This window comes from Squalius cephalus (assembly GCF_949319135.1).
Source record: "Squalius cephalus genome assembly, chromosome: 11".
In the NCBI taxonomy this organism is placed as follows: Eukaryota; Metazoa; Chordata; class Actinopteri; order Cypriniformes; family Leuciscidae; genus Squalius; species Squalius cephalus.
The window spans coordinates 41,178,024-41,194,125 of record NC_137132.1 but is presented as its reverse complement, the minus strand read 5'-3'; the positions used below and the strand labels follow the sequence as shown (position 1 = coordinate 41,194,125).

At 39.5% G+C, this 16,102-nt stretch overlaps 1 protein-coding gene across 1 annotated transcript; it reads right to left on the bottom strand.

Annotated features, from left to right (window-relative positions):
• Positions 1 to 414: 414 nt before the first annotated feature.
• Positions 415 to 4,112, bottom strand: LOC307167126 (patched domain-containing protein 3-like). The gene is made up of 4 exons (XM_079886068.1): positions 3,327 to 4,112; positions 2,880 to 3,007; positions 2,656 to 2,801; positions 415 to 2,576 (listed from the first exon to the last, which is right to left on the bottom strand). Exons 1-4 carry the CDS (start codon positions 4,017 to 4,019, stop codon positions 940 to 942), a joined length of 2,604 nt encoding a protein of 867 aa, XP_079742194.1. The 5' UTR covers positions 4,020 to 4,112; the 3' UTR covers positions 415 to 939.
• Positions 4,113 to 16,102: the final 11,990 nt, after the last annotated feature.

The window sequence follows — 16,102 nt, the reverse complement described above, 5'->3', positions numbered from 1 at the left end:
GAGAGAATAATGGTCAAAACGTGTGGAAATAAGTTAATAAATCTTTATGCAATGTAAATTATTTGTCTTTTTTTATTTATTAGATTTTGGATCAGATCAAATATTAACCAATGTTCCTTGATGGGAAACATGTTTTATTAAATCCATATATTTTTGTTTGTTTAAAATTAATTTCTATCAACTTTTATTTTTAAAAATGATACATAATTGTTTAATTAAATCTATATATATTTGATTGGAGAAAACAAATAATTTCTAATACATATTTCTTAAATGAGAAGTTTTGTTTTGATTAAATCTATATATTTTTGTTTAGATCAAAAATAGAATTTAAATTAATTGACTTTCTTCAACATGAAAAACTTTGTATCAAGTTTTATAAAATAGTTTTCATAGACATAGAAAATATTGTTTAGGGCAAGTTATTTATTTTTCATTGGCTCAAGTTATAAAATATAGATGTGAACCATTACCCAATATTTTTTTAATTGGATAAATGAAAAAAAAAAATTCAGAGCAGAGCTGATTTGCATTAGTGCTGATTTACATTCTACCAGGATCAGGAACAAGAAAATGTTGACCAGGAAATATTGCCTGTGCTCACATGTCATGGCATCCAGGAGAGTAATCTTGATTAAAATATAAATACACAAAAACATGTGAGATGCAGTGTATACATAAGAACAGAACAGAATGATTGCTATTTACTTGCATGGTCAAATCAAAGTGTCCTATAGAGCTAAGCTCAAACAAAAAGGAAAATGTTTATCCATCCATTTTGTGAACCACTTGTCCTATGGCGAGTCACGGAACTCACTCATCGCACTTTCTCAGGCCGTAAACTGGGAAACATCACAGGGAAACTAGAGCACAATAGTATATTCAGAAATTATCCTTGATTAATAAATTCTACTGGTGAAATTTTTCAGAAAAGTAATCTCAGTAACAGTCAGGATCATCAGGACATTCATTCTGAATCACGACTGCATTTACTCGCAGTTCGTTTGTGTCTCTGGGCTCTGGAAGATTTTCTTTGTTTTTTTCATGACGGTTACTGCAAGTGCCAAGGAAGGTCAGGAACACCGGAATGAATATGATGCCATGGACGGCCCCAAACAGAATGACTAAGAACATGATTTTGAAGAAGGTCCTGAAGATGTAGCTTTCAGCAGCCGCGAGCACCACCACACCTGCTATAGTGGACATGGCACCCTGAATGATCGGATAGCCCAGTTTAGTGACGGCATCCATGGCTTTCTCATTCGCTGAGGACTTTTCACTTGACACAAAAGCATAGGATATGTGAGCAGAGAAGTCGACAGAAAACCCGATACAAATAACAAGATTAATCATAGACACAGAGTCCAAATTAACATCCCATAATGCCATGAAACCGGCCACTCCCACAATGACAGATGCAATGGCAAATGTCACCCAGAGAGAGCAAAGAGGGTTTGGGATCAACAGGAGTGAAATGACTAACATTGCACATGTAGCAATTGCTAAGTTTTGGATTGTATTAGTGATGATGACGGCATATTGGTCGAAATAGATGAATGCAGGGTGGTACACTATCAGATCAACGGGTGTCTGCAACTTCCCACATTTTTCTGCGGTTTCTCTAAATACATCCAGCATGTTCTTCTCATCAATTGCTGTGCGGATGTTCACAGTCTGAATAAACATGCGTGAAGCAAGAATTTTATTGTTAATGAAATTAACATCTTCACTAAAACCAGACAGATTAAGAAATGCAGTTAAATGGCGTTTGAATTCCATTTCACTGTCTAAATTGAAACCTGCACTCAGTCCAAACTGCATGTATGCACTCAGCCAAGAGATCGGTGAAATCCCTGAATCTACCATTGTCAGATTTTGGAAATTTTCCAAACACAAGTCAAGACTTTTGCGAGCAGTTGGGTTCCAGTACTGAAAGTCTTCATCCTTTATAACTAACATTACATTGGGACCAAAGGCAGAGAAGAATTCATCTTCTTTGTCATAGTAACTACCAACATATGAGCCGTCTGCTGCTAAATGCTTCAGATCTAGACCTTCCTGCATTTGGAAGCATCCATAGATACTGACTGCCAAATACCCAGCATAGATCAGACAAACAAGCGCCTTAACCCACACTCTTGTTAAGAAAGGACCGTAATAGTTTTTGAAGAATGAATCCATTGGCATTTCAAATTCTTTATCTGTGTTTTTATCATACGCCCCACCAACACAACAGCCTCCACCATCACCAGTGGCTTCTGGGACTTTCATGCAGGTCAGCCAGTGTCTGTTGCCTTTCTCTCTCCGTCCGTTCAGTGCGAGACACGCGCCAAAGAAGGTGATGTTGAAGATGTAGCAGAACAGAAGAGCTGTGCTGGTGTACATGCAGAAGGACTGAACTGAGCGGAAGGGCGTCATGAGGCCGATGTAGAAAGCCAGCACATCTGTCAGCGTGGTGATAGTGATGGACACGCCGGCCTCTTTGTACGTTTCTGCTAAACGAAGCTCAACGTCTTTATGAACTTCAGTCTTCTGCCAGCAGGAGATCATAATGAACATGTCATCAACGCCAACACCTGGAGGAAAGCAGAGACGGTGAGCCTGTGAACATCAGCTGTGAGACACCTACTAGATGATGAAATAAATGACATTTACCCAGAATGAGAAAGGGGGCCGAGGCCACGGTCATGGCAAACGGCATCCCACAGAACAGCAGCAGACCAAAGCTGGCCAACACGGCCATCCCTGCGGAGACGACTCCAAAATTGGCCACCCACACCTTCGTCCTGACAGGGTCTAACCTGAGGAAGGAGACAAGAGATAAATAACATAGCTAGTGATAGAAATGTGCTAATGTGATTTTTAATTCTTTATAATACCTTAAACAAGACAGAATAGAAATGGTTATGGCCAGGAAATACGTAATAGAGAAGAGGGGGATCACAGAGTCTGAATTGGTCTCCAACTCATTCTGTCTCGATATTGATGTAAAGTAAGACACATGGACCTGTAGAAATTCAACACAAAACACTGTTCAGTATAGTTACTGTATACACGTGAATTTGTTGCATTGTGCTGAAGCACAATGAAGAAATAGTTAGGGCAAATCATGACAGGACATGAATAGCCTGGAGAAAAATTAAGCAAATGTACATAGATTTAGTTCATTTTCTCAAAATATTGGAACTGTTGACCAAATGACTTTTGGTACTTGACTTACAGTTAATGTAGATGGTTAGATTAATGTCATATGAGGAACATTTACACACACAGTGGTCACTAGGTATCACTATGCTTGTAGATATAACTCACTCATGTTTACTTACTGTTTTCTGTTCTGTATAGTTTGAGAGGAGTTTTAGAAAGCCATCAAGCCAGTAAAGGTTTTCTTTTGTCTTCTTCTCGTCTAAGAAATAAAAAAGCCTGACCGCTTTTGCACTGGTCAGCTCTGAGGTATCCGGCTTTAGCTCTACGCCACCGATGGTTGTTCCCAAAAATGTGCCATTATTCATCGGATATGAAATGTTTAAAGAAACAATTTCAGTAGCAATGTAATTTATAATGTCTAAAATTGCATTTGACATGCACCTTCCTTTTGTTTTGGCACAGATGTTTTCAAAAGTGTTTCCTGTCGTCATACTTTTCACTTGTCCGTCTAGTGCTATAATGTCATTAAAAGCTGCTTCAGTTAATATATTTTCTCCTTGCAAACCTGTGAAGATCAAAGAGGCATAAGAGCCTTCAGACGAAAGCCGCAGCTGAGAAAACTCTTCAGATTGTGGGAAATTTTCCACCACAAATGCCCTCTCCCACTTGGCAGGTCCATTGACAGGCGTAAACTGGTCTTCAATATCATTTGCCTCTCTCTCGTGAAGAAAGATGAAACCAGCTCCAAGTGCAGCAGCCACATATAAAGCTAATAAAATAAACACACATGGATGTCTACCAACAACTCGACCGAGTTTTTCAAAGGCCAGAGACAGAGGCCTTTCGATGCAGTCTGTTTTACACTTCGCCATCCTCCACACACTTTAACAGTCTACGATGAATCTCTTGCTCTTTTGCAAAGCCCCAGAAACATCCTCCTTCTACAATGTTCTCAATGTTGTCATAACATACTTATAGGCAGAGCTGAACACTAACAAATCATTTGTTACTCATTAACAAAATAAGGTTACTCATTAACAAACTTCCTTGTTGTCACCTGTCCTCTTTATCACTGCCAGAAACTGCATGCTTTAACTATTGGGCCATTTTCAATATTAAGAGACCGTAACTAGGATGTGGATACACAAGTAAATTCTAGTCTTTAAAGAAATAATTGATTACAACACCCCGGCAACGCCTCCATCCAGAGAAATATTTGATAGAACTAAAAACCTGCATTAGTTAATGCAGATTCACTTCTTCAATAAGGGCAAAAGACATAAGTCCAGTATAAAAATAGAAACACTTTATTTTATGAATATTATTTTTTTTAAAAATTTAAAAAAAAATCATTAAATTAAAAAACAAGTAAAAAATTCCAATCATCCACATAAGGACACTTAAAGGCTTCAAGACAATAGAATCTGACAAGAGGTTGCATCAAAAACACACATTTACAAAGAGAAAACAAATTTAAACAAAATATCTTACCTGCAGAAACGACAGGCACAACAGGATAATTTCCTTTCTCACACAACATGATAAGAGAAAAACAATGAACAGAAACTACTCCACGCATTAGTTCTCAAGATTTCACAACCTTTATCAAAGTGTTTACAATTAAGTGGTTCTTTATATCAAATTTTATATTTGACATTTGTGATGCTTTGAAATTTTTTGTTGGGTCGTAATATTAAATGTAACAAATTGGTCACCAAACTACAAATTGGCCATCAAACTTGCCAATTTCCACAAACAAGCATTGAAATCGTGGAAGTTGCCTTTTGTCATAAATATTGGAAAGATGGGACAACTGATGGTGAATTCTTCTAATAAATCCCCAGCAATGACTTCTGATAAATCCTCAGAAATTAGATATATTAAAGATCATTTACATGCTTTACATGTGACAAACAAGGTTGAGATTTTTATGGACGATCTTGTAGTTGAACATCTCCAGAGAGACCACGCAAGGAGAGTTCGCAAGAAGGAGGAGGAGAAGAAGGCGCTTGCGAAGATCTTCTGCTAAGACTCAACTTCCCCAGAATGGACTGATCCGTCGTGGCCAGCAGTTAATAAACATGATCAGATAAGTTGAAAGATTACATAGGAAATTAATAAACATTGTGAAAAGTTTTATGGCTGAAAATGAAATAGACGGCCCAGATGATGAAGTGTTTGATTTGCAGGACAAGCTTGAATTACTTAAAGCATAATTCAGGCTTGACCTGCAAACTAGAGGGTCATTGTTACCAGTATTATGTGTGTTGGTGTGTGTGTGGTTCACAGTGCTTCGGTTGTTGAGACCCTATGCATTTTTAAAAGAAACTGAACATCCTGAAATGTGAGAGGCACTGGGTGGGGTCTCAACAACTTTATAGGGTTAGTTCACCCAAAAACGAAAATGTTGTTCCAATCCTGTAAGACTTTTGTTCATCTTCGGAACACAAATTAAGATATTTTTGATGAAATCTGAGAGCTGCCTCCATAGGCTGCAAGGTAATTTCATCTGCCAGCCCAGAAAAAGACATTGTTAAAATAGTCCAAGTGACTACAGTGGCTCAACCTTAAGTTTATCAAGTGACTAGAATACTTTTTGTGCGCAAAAAAACAAAAACAAATAACGACTTCATTCAACTATTCAGTTTCTTCTGTGTGGGCCTCTGAGTGAGTTCACGAGAGTTCATGAGTTCATGATCTGTTGGGTTTATATTCAGTGATCATATCTGCAATATATTGAGGTCCTAGGCCATTGAATGATTTATATACCAGTAATAATACTTTAAAATCAATCCTAAATTTAACTGGGAGCCAGTGTAAAGACCTGAGGACTGGTGTGATGTGTTCATATGTTCTGGTTCTGCTCAGAATCCTGGCGGCAGCGTTCTGTATGAGCTGCAACTGTCTTATGGTCTTTTTGGGAAGGCCAGTGAGGAGTCCATTACAATAATCCACCCTGCTGGTGATGAAAGCATGCACAAGTTTCTCTAAGTCTTGTCTGGAAACAAAGCATCTTATTCTTGCAATATTTTTCAGATGATAGTATGCTGATTTAGTTATTGCTTTGACATGACTACTGAAACTAAGGTCTGACTCTAGTGTCACACCAAGATTCCTGACTTGATTTTTAGTTGTTTGACCCCTAGAGTGAAGGTATGCGTTCACCTTGAGAACTTCATCTTTGTTTCCAAACGCAATGACTTCAGTTTTGTCTTTGTTTAACTGAAGAAAGTTTTGGCACATCCAACTGTTGACTTCGTCAATGCATTGGCACAGGGAGTCAATGGGGCTGTAATCGTTAGGCGATAGGGCTAAGTAGAGCTGTGTGTCGTCTGCATAGCTGTGGTAAGCAATTTGGTTCTTTCTCATTATTTGGCTCATTGGGAGCATATACAGGTTGAACAGGAGTGGCGCAAGAATTGAGCCTTGAGGGACTCCGCATGTCATGGATGTCCACTCAGACTTATGGTCTCCTATACTCACATAATAACCTCTCCCATCTAAGTATGACCTGAATCATTTTAGGACTATCCCAGAAAGCCCCACCCAGTTTTCCAGCCTGTCAAGAAGTATGTTATGATCGACAGTGTCAAATGCAGCACTGAGGTCGAGTAGTACCAGCAAAAAGAGAGCGTGTGTTGTTTAAATTACTGTTTATAATATTTGAGAAGAAAGTCTGTCTAGCTTTGCCTAGTTCCATACTGAAAGCATGAAGGCTGTCTTTGTAGATGTTATAGTGGACTACAAGTTTTGTCTTCCGCCACATGCGCTCTGCTTTTCTGCATTGTTTTTTCATATTTTGCACTGCTGTTGAGTTTCTCCAAGGTGCTTTTTGTCTGCCACTCTTCTTCCTGACTTTAACAGGAGCAATATCATCAATTACACTTTTAACTTTTGAGTTAAAAGAATCAAGGAGAAAATCAACAGAGTCAGCAGATATGCTTGGTGTTAAGGATATAGCCTTCATAAATAGTACACTAGTGTTCTCATTTAAGCATCTCTTCTTGACAGACACAGATCTAGCTTCAGTGGCAGGAGAGATCAATATATCAAAGAAAATACAGAAATGATCAGACAGTGCTACATCCTTAATAACAATCAGTTAAATGTTTAGACCCTTGCTGATAAGTAAATCTAGAGTGGGTCCATGTACATGCTGAGTCAGATCAAAAGTTTTTAGAACAGTTTTGATTTCTTTTGCCATATTGGTTTCTGCATTATCTATGTGAATGTTAAAATCTCCAGCAATGGCAAAACAGTCAAACTCTGAGGTAATTGTTGATAACAGTTCTGTAAAGTCCTCAGCAAAGTCTGGAGAGTATTTTGGAGGCCAGTAAATAATGATAAGTAAAATGCGTGGAGCACCTTTTAACACAATAACCAGATATTCGAAAGAATGGTAATTCCCAAATGATATTTGCTTACATTGATAGATATCTTTAAAAAGAGCAGCTAGACCCCCACCTCTCTTAAAGGAGAACTCCGGTCAATTTTAACATTGAGCTCATTTTTTTGTACATTTGGAGTGCTGTCAATACAGAGAACAACGACAAAAATCGGTGTTGCCTACACCGAGTTATTCTATTTTTAAAATTTGCACCCTGTTGACTTCAATGGGGCAAGTACTAAACCTGCTTTTAGCCTCTTAACATCCTTGATGTGTCATTACAAGTGCACAGGTCATGTGAGTGATTCCTTCTGAGTGAACACGAGTGAGTCTGACTGCAGTAGATGTGAAAGAAATGTATAAAAATGATGTTATTTAAGCCAGCGCAAATACCTTTGTTTACATCCTGTTTTTCGGTTGAAGTCCAAAGTAATCGATTGCAGAGTTCACACGCATAGGTTTAGTACCTATGATCACGCGTGTGAACTCGGCAATCGACTACTTTGGACTTCAACCGAAAAACAGGATGTAAACAGGTATTTGCGCTGGCTTAAATAACATCATTTTTATACATATCTTTTACATCTACTGCAGTCAGATCCACTCGTGTTCACTCAGAAGGAATCACTCACATTTTCTGTGCACTTGTAATGTCACATCAAGGATGTTAAGAGCCTAAAAGCAGGTTTAGTACTTGCCCCATTGAAGTCAACAGGGTGCAAATTTTAAAAATAGAATAACTCGGTGTAGGCAACACCGATTTTTGTCGTTGTTCTCTGTATTGACAGCACTCCAAATGTACAAAAAAATGAGCTCAATGTTAAAATTGACCGGAGTTCTCCTTTAACAGCTCTGCAGACACTCATAAAAGTAAAGTTCGGAGGGGCTGTTTCATTGAGGACTGTTGCACTGCAGCTTTCTTCTAGCCAGGTTTCATTTAGAAGCATAAAATCCAGGTTGTTTGTGGTTATTAAGTCGTTGACTAGAAGTGATTTATTTTTAAGTGAACGGATGTTTAAAAGTGCTAACTTAACAGTCTTACTTTTTGTCCCCACATCAATCTTAGTTTGACGTGTAATAGGCACCAGATTAGTTGGGTTTGCTGTACGGCTATTGAAGGCCTTAGACTTTCTATCTTGTAATAGAACAGCAATAGAGAAAGATACAGGCACACTGGGTTCCCGCATGTTCTGTAAACATTTGAGAAAGTTACTGTTATCATAGTGGGGACCCAACACATATCACTGAGAGCTGGTATCAGTTGTTTTTGGTTCACCTCGAGCAGATGGAGGAGGGTGTGGGCCCTGGCGTTGTGGCAGAGGCCGAAGAGCTCTCACAGGAGGGGAGGGCGAGCTGGGCCCGCAGGCTTTGATGGTTGCGGTGCCTGTCGTTTTTTGGTTGGTATCTGGGGGCTTGCAGCAAAAGAGTGGGATAGTTTGGTTCCAGCATACACCAGTTCTTCCATTTTCTGTGAGAAGCACAGAAGTGGTGATGCTGGAGAGAGGGAAAAAGTGTCTGGTGAAAGGGGCTGTTGCTCTGGTGTTATCGGAGGCTGTGATATGCTGTCCTGGCTTCCCTGGCTGTTTTCCAGGAAGTCGTCCTTGGGTGCTGAATCTTGGAGCAGTTCTGATATGTCTGTCTGTGGTGAGCTCTGTGGGCAGGGCTCAGCTGAGATTGAGTCCGTGAGCAGAGGTTGTTGTGGCTCAGTGGTGTTATCATTGTCCTTGTGTGATATGTCAACCGCATGTCCATTTTGCTGCTGAAGTGAAGTCCTGTGATCATTCATACTGTGTCCAGGTGGGTGTGTGCTGTTCAGATTGAGTGGATTGGCACACACTGCAGAAGGATGATTGAGGGAGAAGCAGATATTGTCCTTTAACACTCTTGAACCAAGTTTGTTTGGGTGATGGCCATCCCGATGAAACAGTTGTCTCTGACTCCAGAAAAGATTGAAGTTGTCAATGAAGTTCACTCCTTTTATATTGCAGGTTTTTTGCAGCCATGTATTAAGCCCAAGTAACCGTGAAAACCTGTTTGTTCCTCTTGCTGGGAGAGGTCCACTGATGAATGTTTGAACTTTCAGTCTTTTAAGTGTTTCAAAAAATTAATTGAAATCCTTCTTAAGGAGTTCTGACTGCTCTTTATGAATATCATTCTTCCCCACATGAATGATGAGTCGATTTGCAGTCTTATGTTTCATCAGAATGTTCTGAAGTTCCCTGTTTACATCAGAAGTTGTTGCTTGGGAAGTGACGATGGCGCCTGTGTTTGGCTTTGCCGCGTCCCAGATACTTATTTTAATATGCCTTTTAATGCCACTATTCCTGTCCACAAAAGTATCAGCAACCTTGGTTTACGATCGGCAATTGCTAATGCGAATTAGAGTTGAAATGACCGGTTTTATGGGTATCGATGATCCACCTCCATTACCACCCTGTGTTCGTTTGTACATACCTGGTCACAATCTCACGCTGCACTGCGACGGGAGAAGAAAGTCAGCGTACCTGCCCAAGAAGCGTGGGAAACGGAGGAGGCGAGGGACCAGAGCAGGTTTCCAGGTCAAGAATCGCTGCTTATGGAAATACTCCCTTGCTGTCAACCGGACGGACTGCCTGCTTGTGGATTGTAATCCTTTACTTTTCTACCAACCGGGCTTTGCCTGGCCTTGGATCCCCGAAAGAGTATCCTATTTGCGGCCAGTGTTTCCAGATACGTCTGGTGGATTGCTGAAGAGACACCCACCTCCCCCCCACCTTGGCCGGGCCCGTCGTGGACTGTCTGCGCTTAGGAATATCGAGTGCACATCATCTGCCATTTCTGAAGACTCAGTCATTTCTTCTGTGAATGTGTGCTTGTTAAATGCCCGTTCTGTCACGAATAAGGCGCATATTTTGAATGATCTGATTGTAAGGCAAAATCTGGACTTTTTATTACTTACAGAAACTTGGCAACGCAATGCGGAATTTATTCATTTAAATGAGCTGTGTCCTGTTGGCTGCTCGTATATTGGATCCCCTCGTCTTTCTGGCCGCGGTGGAGGTCTTGCCATGGTATGGAGAGATAGCTACCACTGTCAACTGGTGAGCGTGGAAACTTTTTCCTCTTTTGAACTTCAAATCACGAGAGTTGGTCGGATAAAGCCGTTCTACTGCATCCTCATTTATCGTCCGCCTGGTCCTGCTGGGCAGTTCTTAACAGAGTTTACGGACTTCATGTCATCCGTTATTAATTTTGAAAAATTATTAATGGTTGGGGATTTTAATTTTCACACTGAAGTTGCTGATAATCATGCTGCAAAAGAGTTTCTTAGTATTACGGATTCACATAATCTAAAGCAGCATGTTCATGGACCCACACATACTGGTGGTCATACATTAGACCTGGTTTTTACTTTAGGTTTGGATGTCGATGCATTATGTTGTGAAGATATGTCGATTAGTGACCATAAGTGCATCTTTTTTAATCTTTCTACTATTGCAGACCCGCCTTGTCAGAATCGTCTGATAAAATCTCGCATTATTACGCAAACAACTGTTGAGCAATTTAGCTCTCGATTTGACTGTGATTTTAATTTGATGGGTTGTAAAAATGATGTTGAGCTCTTAATGCAATCTTTTAATAATGTCTGCTCTTCCGTCTTGGACGAAGTGGCCCCTTTAAAGATAAAAACTAAACCCATCTGTAACACCACGCCTTGGATGACGGAAGATGTGCGTTGTTTCAGGAGGAGGTGCCGTACCATCGAACGCCTGTGGAAATCAACCGGGCTTGAAGTGCACCGCCTGTATCTTAAGGAACTTATGCAGGATTTTAACGATTTAGTTGCGAAATGCAGGGCTGCCTATTTTTGTAATCTAATTTCCTCCTCTAAGCGTAACCCTAAGATATTATTTGATACCATACATAGTATTGTATCACCCCCAGCAGCTGTGACAACAATTGATCCTCAAAATGATTGTGATAGACTGATGTCCTTTTTTATTGATAAGGTGCAGTCTATTAGATCAAATATTCTGCATGGACCACACTTTATTGTCGATGATATTCGTTCAGCTAGGCCGATTAACATTGAGTCTTTTAAACCAATCACTCTTCCAGATTTGCTAAATTTGATTAATAAAATGAATATATCCTCCTGTCCACAAGATATTATACCATCTTCATTATTCTTAAAAGCACTCCCTGCAATTGGTACTAGTATAGTAGATATTATCAATTGTTCACTGGCCTCAGGCTGTGTTCCGTCTTATTTTAAACATGCCACTATTCATCCTATAATAAAAAAGCCTAATTTAGATCCAGCAGTTTTGAAGAACTATCGGCCAATTTCAAAGTTGCCATTGCTGTCTAAAATTCTAGAGAAAGTTGTTGCTAATCAACTTACTGCTGTATTAGAGAACTTGGAATTGTATGATAAATTTCAGTCAGGATTTAGGAAGAGACACTCGACTGAGACCGCTTTAGTGAGAGTTAATAACGACCTTCAAGTGGCATCGGATGCAGGCCTATGTTCAGTATTGGTACTTTTGGATCTGAGTTCTGCCTTTGATACTGTGGATCACAATATTATGATTATGAGATTGCGCGAGTGGGTCGGCGTGTCAGGAGTGGCCCTAGATTGGTTTAGCTCATATCTCACAGATAGAAGTTTTGACGTATCTATTGGTGATTTTAAATCTGCCTCGTCACCCCTGCTTTGTGGTGTTCCACAGGGTTCTGTGTTGGGCCCAATATTGTTTATTTTATACTTGTTGCCTCTGGGTCAGATCATACGAGATTTTAATATTTCCTATCATTTTTACGCAGATGACATTCAGCTTCACTTTACCTTCCGGCGAAATGAGTCATCCAAACTTTCGAGGCTTTTAGATTGTATAGATGTCATAAACAGCTGGATGGCCGAAAGTTTTTTGCAGCTGAATCCAGATAAGACTGAGGTTTTAATTGTAGCACCAGACAACGCTATACCTCTGATTATACAGGACATTGGACCTTTGGCATCTGCTGTGCGGCCTAGTTTAAGGAACCTTGGGATTATATTTGATAAATCCTTATCTTTTGAAACCCACATTAAATCTTTGACCAAATCTAGTTTTTTTCATTTACGTAATATTAGTAAATTGAGGTCTGTGGTCTCTCAGTCGGAACTGGAGATGCTCATTCATGCTTTTATTTCATCCCGTATTGATTACTGTAACTCACTTTTTTCTTCACTCAACAAATCTGTTCTTCATCGACTGCAATCCATTCAAAATTCAGCTGCTAGGTTACTTACCCGATCAAATAGGTGCACCCACATCACTCCAATACTCTGTTCCCTTCATTGGCTTCCTGTAACTTACAGGATCCAATTCAAAATTCTCACCATAACATATCGAGCCTTATATGGCCAGGCCCCTTCTTATCTTGCGGATTTAATTCATTTTCATACACCTCTCCGGTCCCTCAGATCTAATAATCAAAATCTGCTAGCTACGCCACGAACTCGCCTAAAGACAGGTGGGGATAGAGCTTTTGCCGCTATCGCACCTCGTCTATGGAATGCTTTACCGATCAGTATTAGGTTTGCTGAGAATGTGGACAATTTTAAGAGACAAGTGAAGACTCACTTGTTTAAGTTAGCTTTTGGGTGATCTATGTTGTAGATGTTGTTAATTGTATCTGTTTCAATTGATTTCAAAGTGTTTTATTATGTTTTATTGTCTATTGTAAAGCGCCTTGTGACCCATTGTGTCTGTGAAAGGCGCTGTATAAATAAATTTGACTTACTTACTTACTTACTTGTGGAAGGCAGCACGTAGTTGTATCCCTGCTCCTAATGTTTCTGATTATGGAGTCCCCCACTATCAGAGTCCTGGGCTCGGCTGCGCTCTGAGCTGAGTGCCGCTGTCTGCTCGACCTTGAGCGCCAGTTAGCATCAGTGTTAGCTACTGGCCCATTCAGTCTGTGTTCGATCACATTCATCACGTTTGGGGATTCCTCATTTACATTGCTTAGTACTTCAAATCTGTTCTCAAGATGTATAGGCGGTGGTAGGAGACCAGTGTTTGCAATCCTTGTCAGAGCTGTGTCTGGGGTAGAGGATGCTACTGCGGCAATATGTGATGCTCGTGACAATCTGATGTCTCGAGTGCCTTTGGGTCTCGCTCCCTGTTTGTGCCATCGATTTGTAAGTCGATCGGCTTGTTTCTCTACCTGTCGAGGAGCACTAGTTTCATGGGACTCACCGGTATGCTGAGGGTTTCCATGACGAAGCTCTGTTGTGTGCTTCGTCTGGTTTGGTGGTCCTGTAAGTAACTTTGTTTCAAGAACTGCAATCCTTTGTAAAATCCTCTGCAATCCTTTGCAATAGGTTGCGTGAAAACAGCCTCTCATCTATGGAGGACCAAACCTGCAGAAATTAAAAATGAATAAATAAATAAATAAATAGATAACTAGATAACTAAATGTGATACATGTGATAATAGGAAAGGAATGCCAAACCTGACTTAATAATAAATATATAAATACATAAATAAATATATGAAGAAATGTAAAAAAACAAAAATAAATGACTATTTATACTTTTATATGTATAATTATATATTTTTTCCACATTTATGTATATTTTCATTTATGTATTTATGCATGTATTTTATTTTCACATTTATTTATGTATATATGTATTTATGTCTACATTTATTTATTTCCACATTTATTTATTTATAAATGTTTTGCTCTGTATGCTAATGAGGGGGGCGTGTTTTACCTCAGACGTAGCAATCGAGCTCAGAGTGGCAGTGCTGAATCTTTGAGGCCACAGTGACACCTTGTGGTGTGACCAAACAATACACAAGAGGTTTGTGGACGTGACTTTACAGGTCACGCAGGGAATAAATGACTTAGAGATGGGCAATATGGCCAAAATCTTATATCACGGTTTATGTCCTTTAATATCACCCTAGCTGTATGTTAGGGATGGGACGATTGCTAGTTTCAAAATAAACCACGATAAAATGTACTGACGGTTAGTAATATCGTTTAAAATTTAATTATCATTAAAGCTGTGTTTGATTCTGTCTAGCCAGGAACAGTGTGACACAGGCGTAGCGCGCAATGTTGTTGTTTTTTTATTCGAGAAGGAATGGTGGAAGGCAGTGATCATGCTCGGGAGATTTTTCAGCCTTTTAAGAGGACCAAATCTGAGGTGTGGTCATATTTTAGCTTTTACAAAAGTCCTGAGGGAAACCTAATCGATGATGGTCACACTGTCTGCAGAACATGCACAAAAAAAGTCCCTGCAATAGGGGGAAATACTTCAGAACTACCAAGTCGTCTTGTGTGAACAACACCCATATAGCGCTGGGGTTTTCAAAGTGGGGGCCGCCAGGGGGGCCACAGCAAGTTGGAAAAGAAAAAGTGAAAAACCGTAAAAATATTTGTTAATATGAGTAGGTATTGTTATGAAATAGTATTATAATAATTTGTTTCATAGCCTATCTGAACATTATACTTTTAATGCCAATCTTTTAGAGATAAACTGATTGATTGGCTGGTGACCGGAATTGGCCGATTTTCACGTAATTATCAGGCTGACATATGCCGATTTTATGCCGGTAAAGTGCACTCGGGCGCCGCATGATTAACAACCGTGTAACATCAGCATAACACGTGCACACGAAACGCACATGTAGGAAACCTTGTGAATTATGGCCGTTTCAGACCGCAAGCACGAGCAGTGCAATTTTCTTTCCGCCTGCATGTTAATCAATGATTGCATTCACACTGCGAGCAGGAGCAGCGTGTGAGCAGCAGAAAAAGTAAAGTGAAAGTCAATTAAAGTGAAAGCACACTTTTGATGGACAAAATAAACATGATTTTACACAAAAGGTACCTAAAATGCACATAATTTGCATGTATAGTGTGTTTTAACAAGAACTGGACAATGTCAGAAAAGAAAATGAAGACTTAACTTAAACTTGTTTTTATTAATCAGTTTGGGTAAAAGTGGTGTTTTATAATATATATATATATATATATATATATATATATATATATAAAATAAATATTTGTGTGTGCTGTGAAAAGGGTTAGAAAAAATGAAATCGGAATCGGCTAAAATCTGTATCGGCAGGTCAAACTCAATGACAAATCGAAATCGGCTTAGAAAATTATAATCAGTGCATCTCTATAATCTTTCTGATTGGCTGGTGTCAAACACCATCACATAATCTGATGTTCACAGATGTTTTATTTATTTATTTCTACATTTGCCATAATTGTAACGGTCACCAGCTGGAGTGCCCTTCAGAGCCACCAGAGGGCACTCCACACCAGACCATTATCACTCCCTCAAAAACTACATTTCCCAGAACTCACTGCCCGGTCTCAGCCTATTTATACCATGTTCACTCATTCACTCGCTGCAAAGTTTTGTATATTGTTGCACTGCATTTCAGAGTGTTTTCCCTGGTTTCATGTCTCTTGTTTTTTGGATTTCTTGCCTGTCCCGTGGATTACTCTTTTGCCTCTGACCCCTGCCTGTTTTGTTTGTTTGTTTGTTTGTTTGGACGGCCTACCTGTGTTTTG

What these genes read in the sequence shown, in the direction of transcription:
- LOC307167126 (XM_079886068.1), bottom strand. Translation starts at nt 4,019, where the DNA reads ATGGCGAAGTGTAAAACAGACTGCATCGAAAGGCCTCTGTCTCTGGCC. An exon ending in ACTATACAGAACAGAAAACA is followed by an intron (nt 3,008 to 3,326) that starts GTAAGTAAACAT and finishes GAATTTCTACAG; the next exon opens with GTCCATGTGTCTTACTTTAC. An exon ending in TCTATTCTGTCTTGTTTAAG is followed by an intron (nt 2,802 to 2,879) that starts GTATTATAAAGA and finishes CTCCTTCCTCAG; the next exon opens with GTTAGACCCTGTCAGGACGA.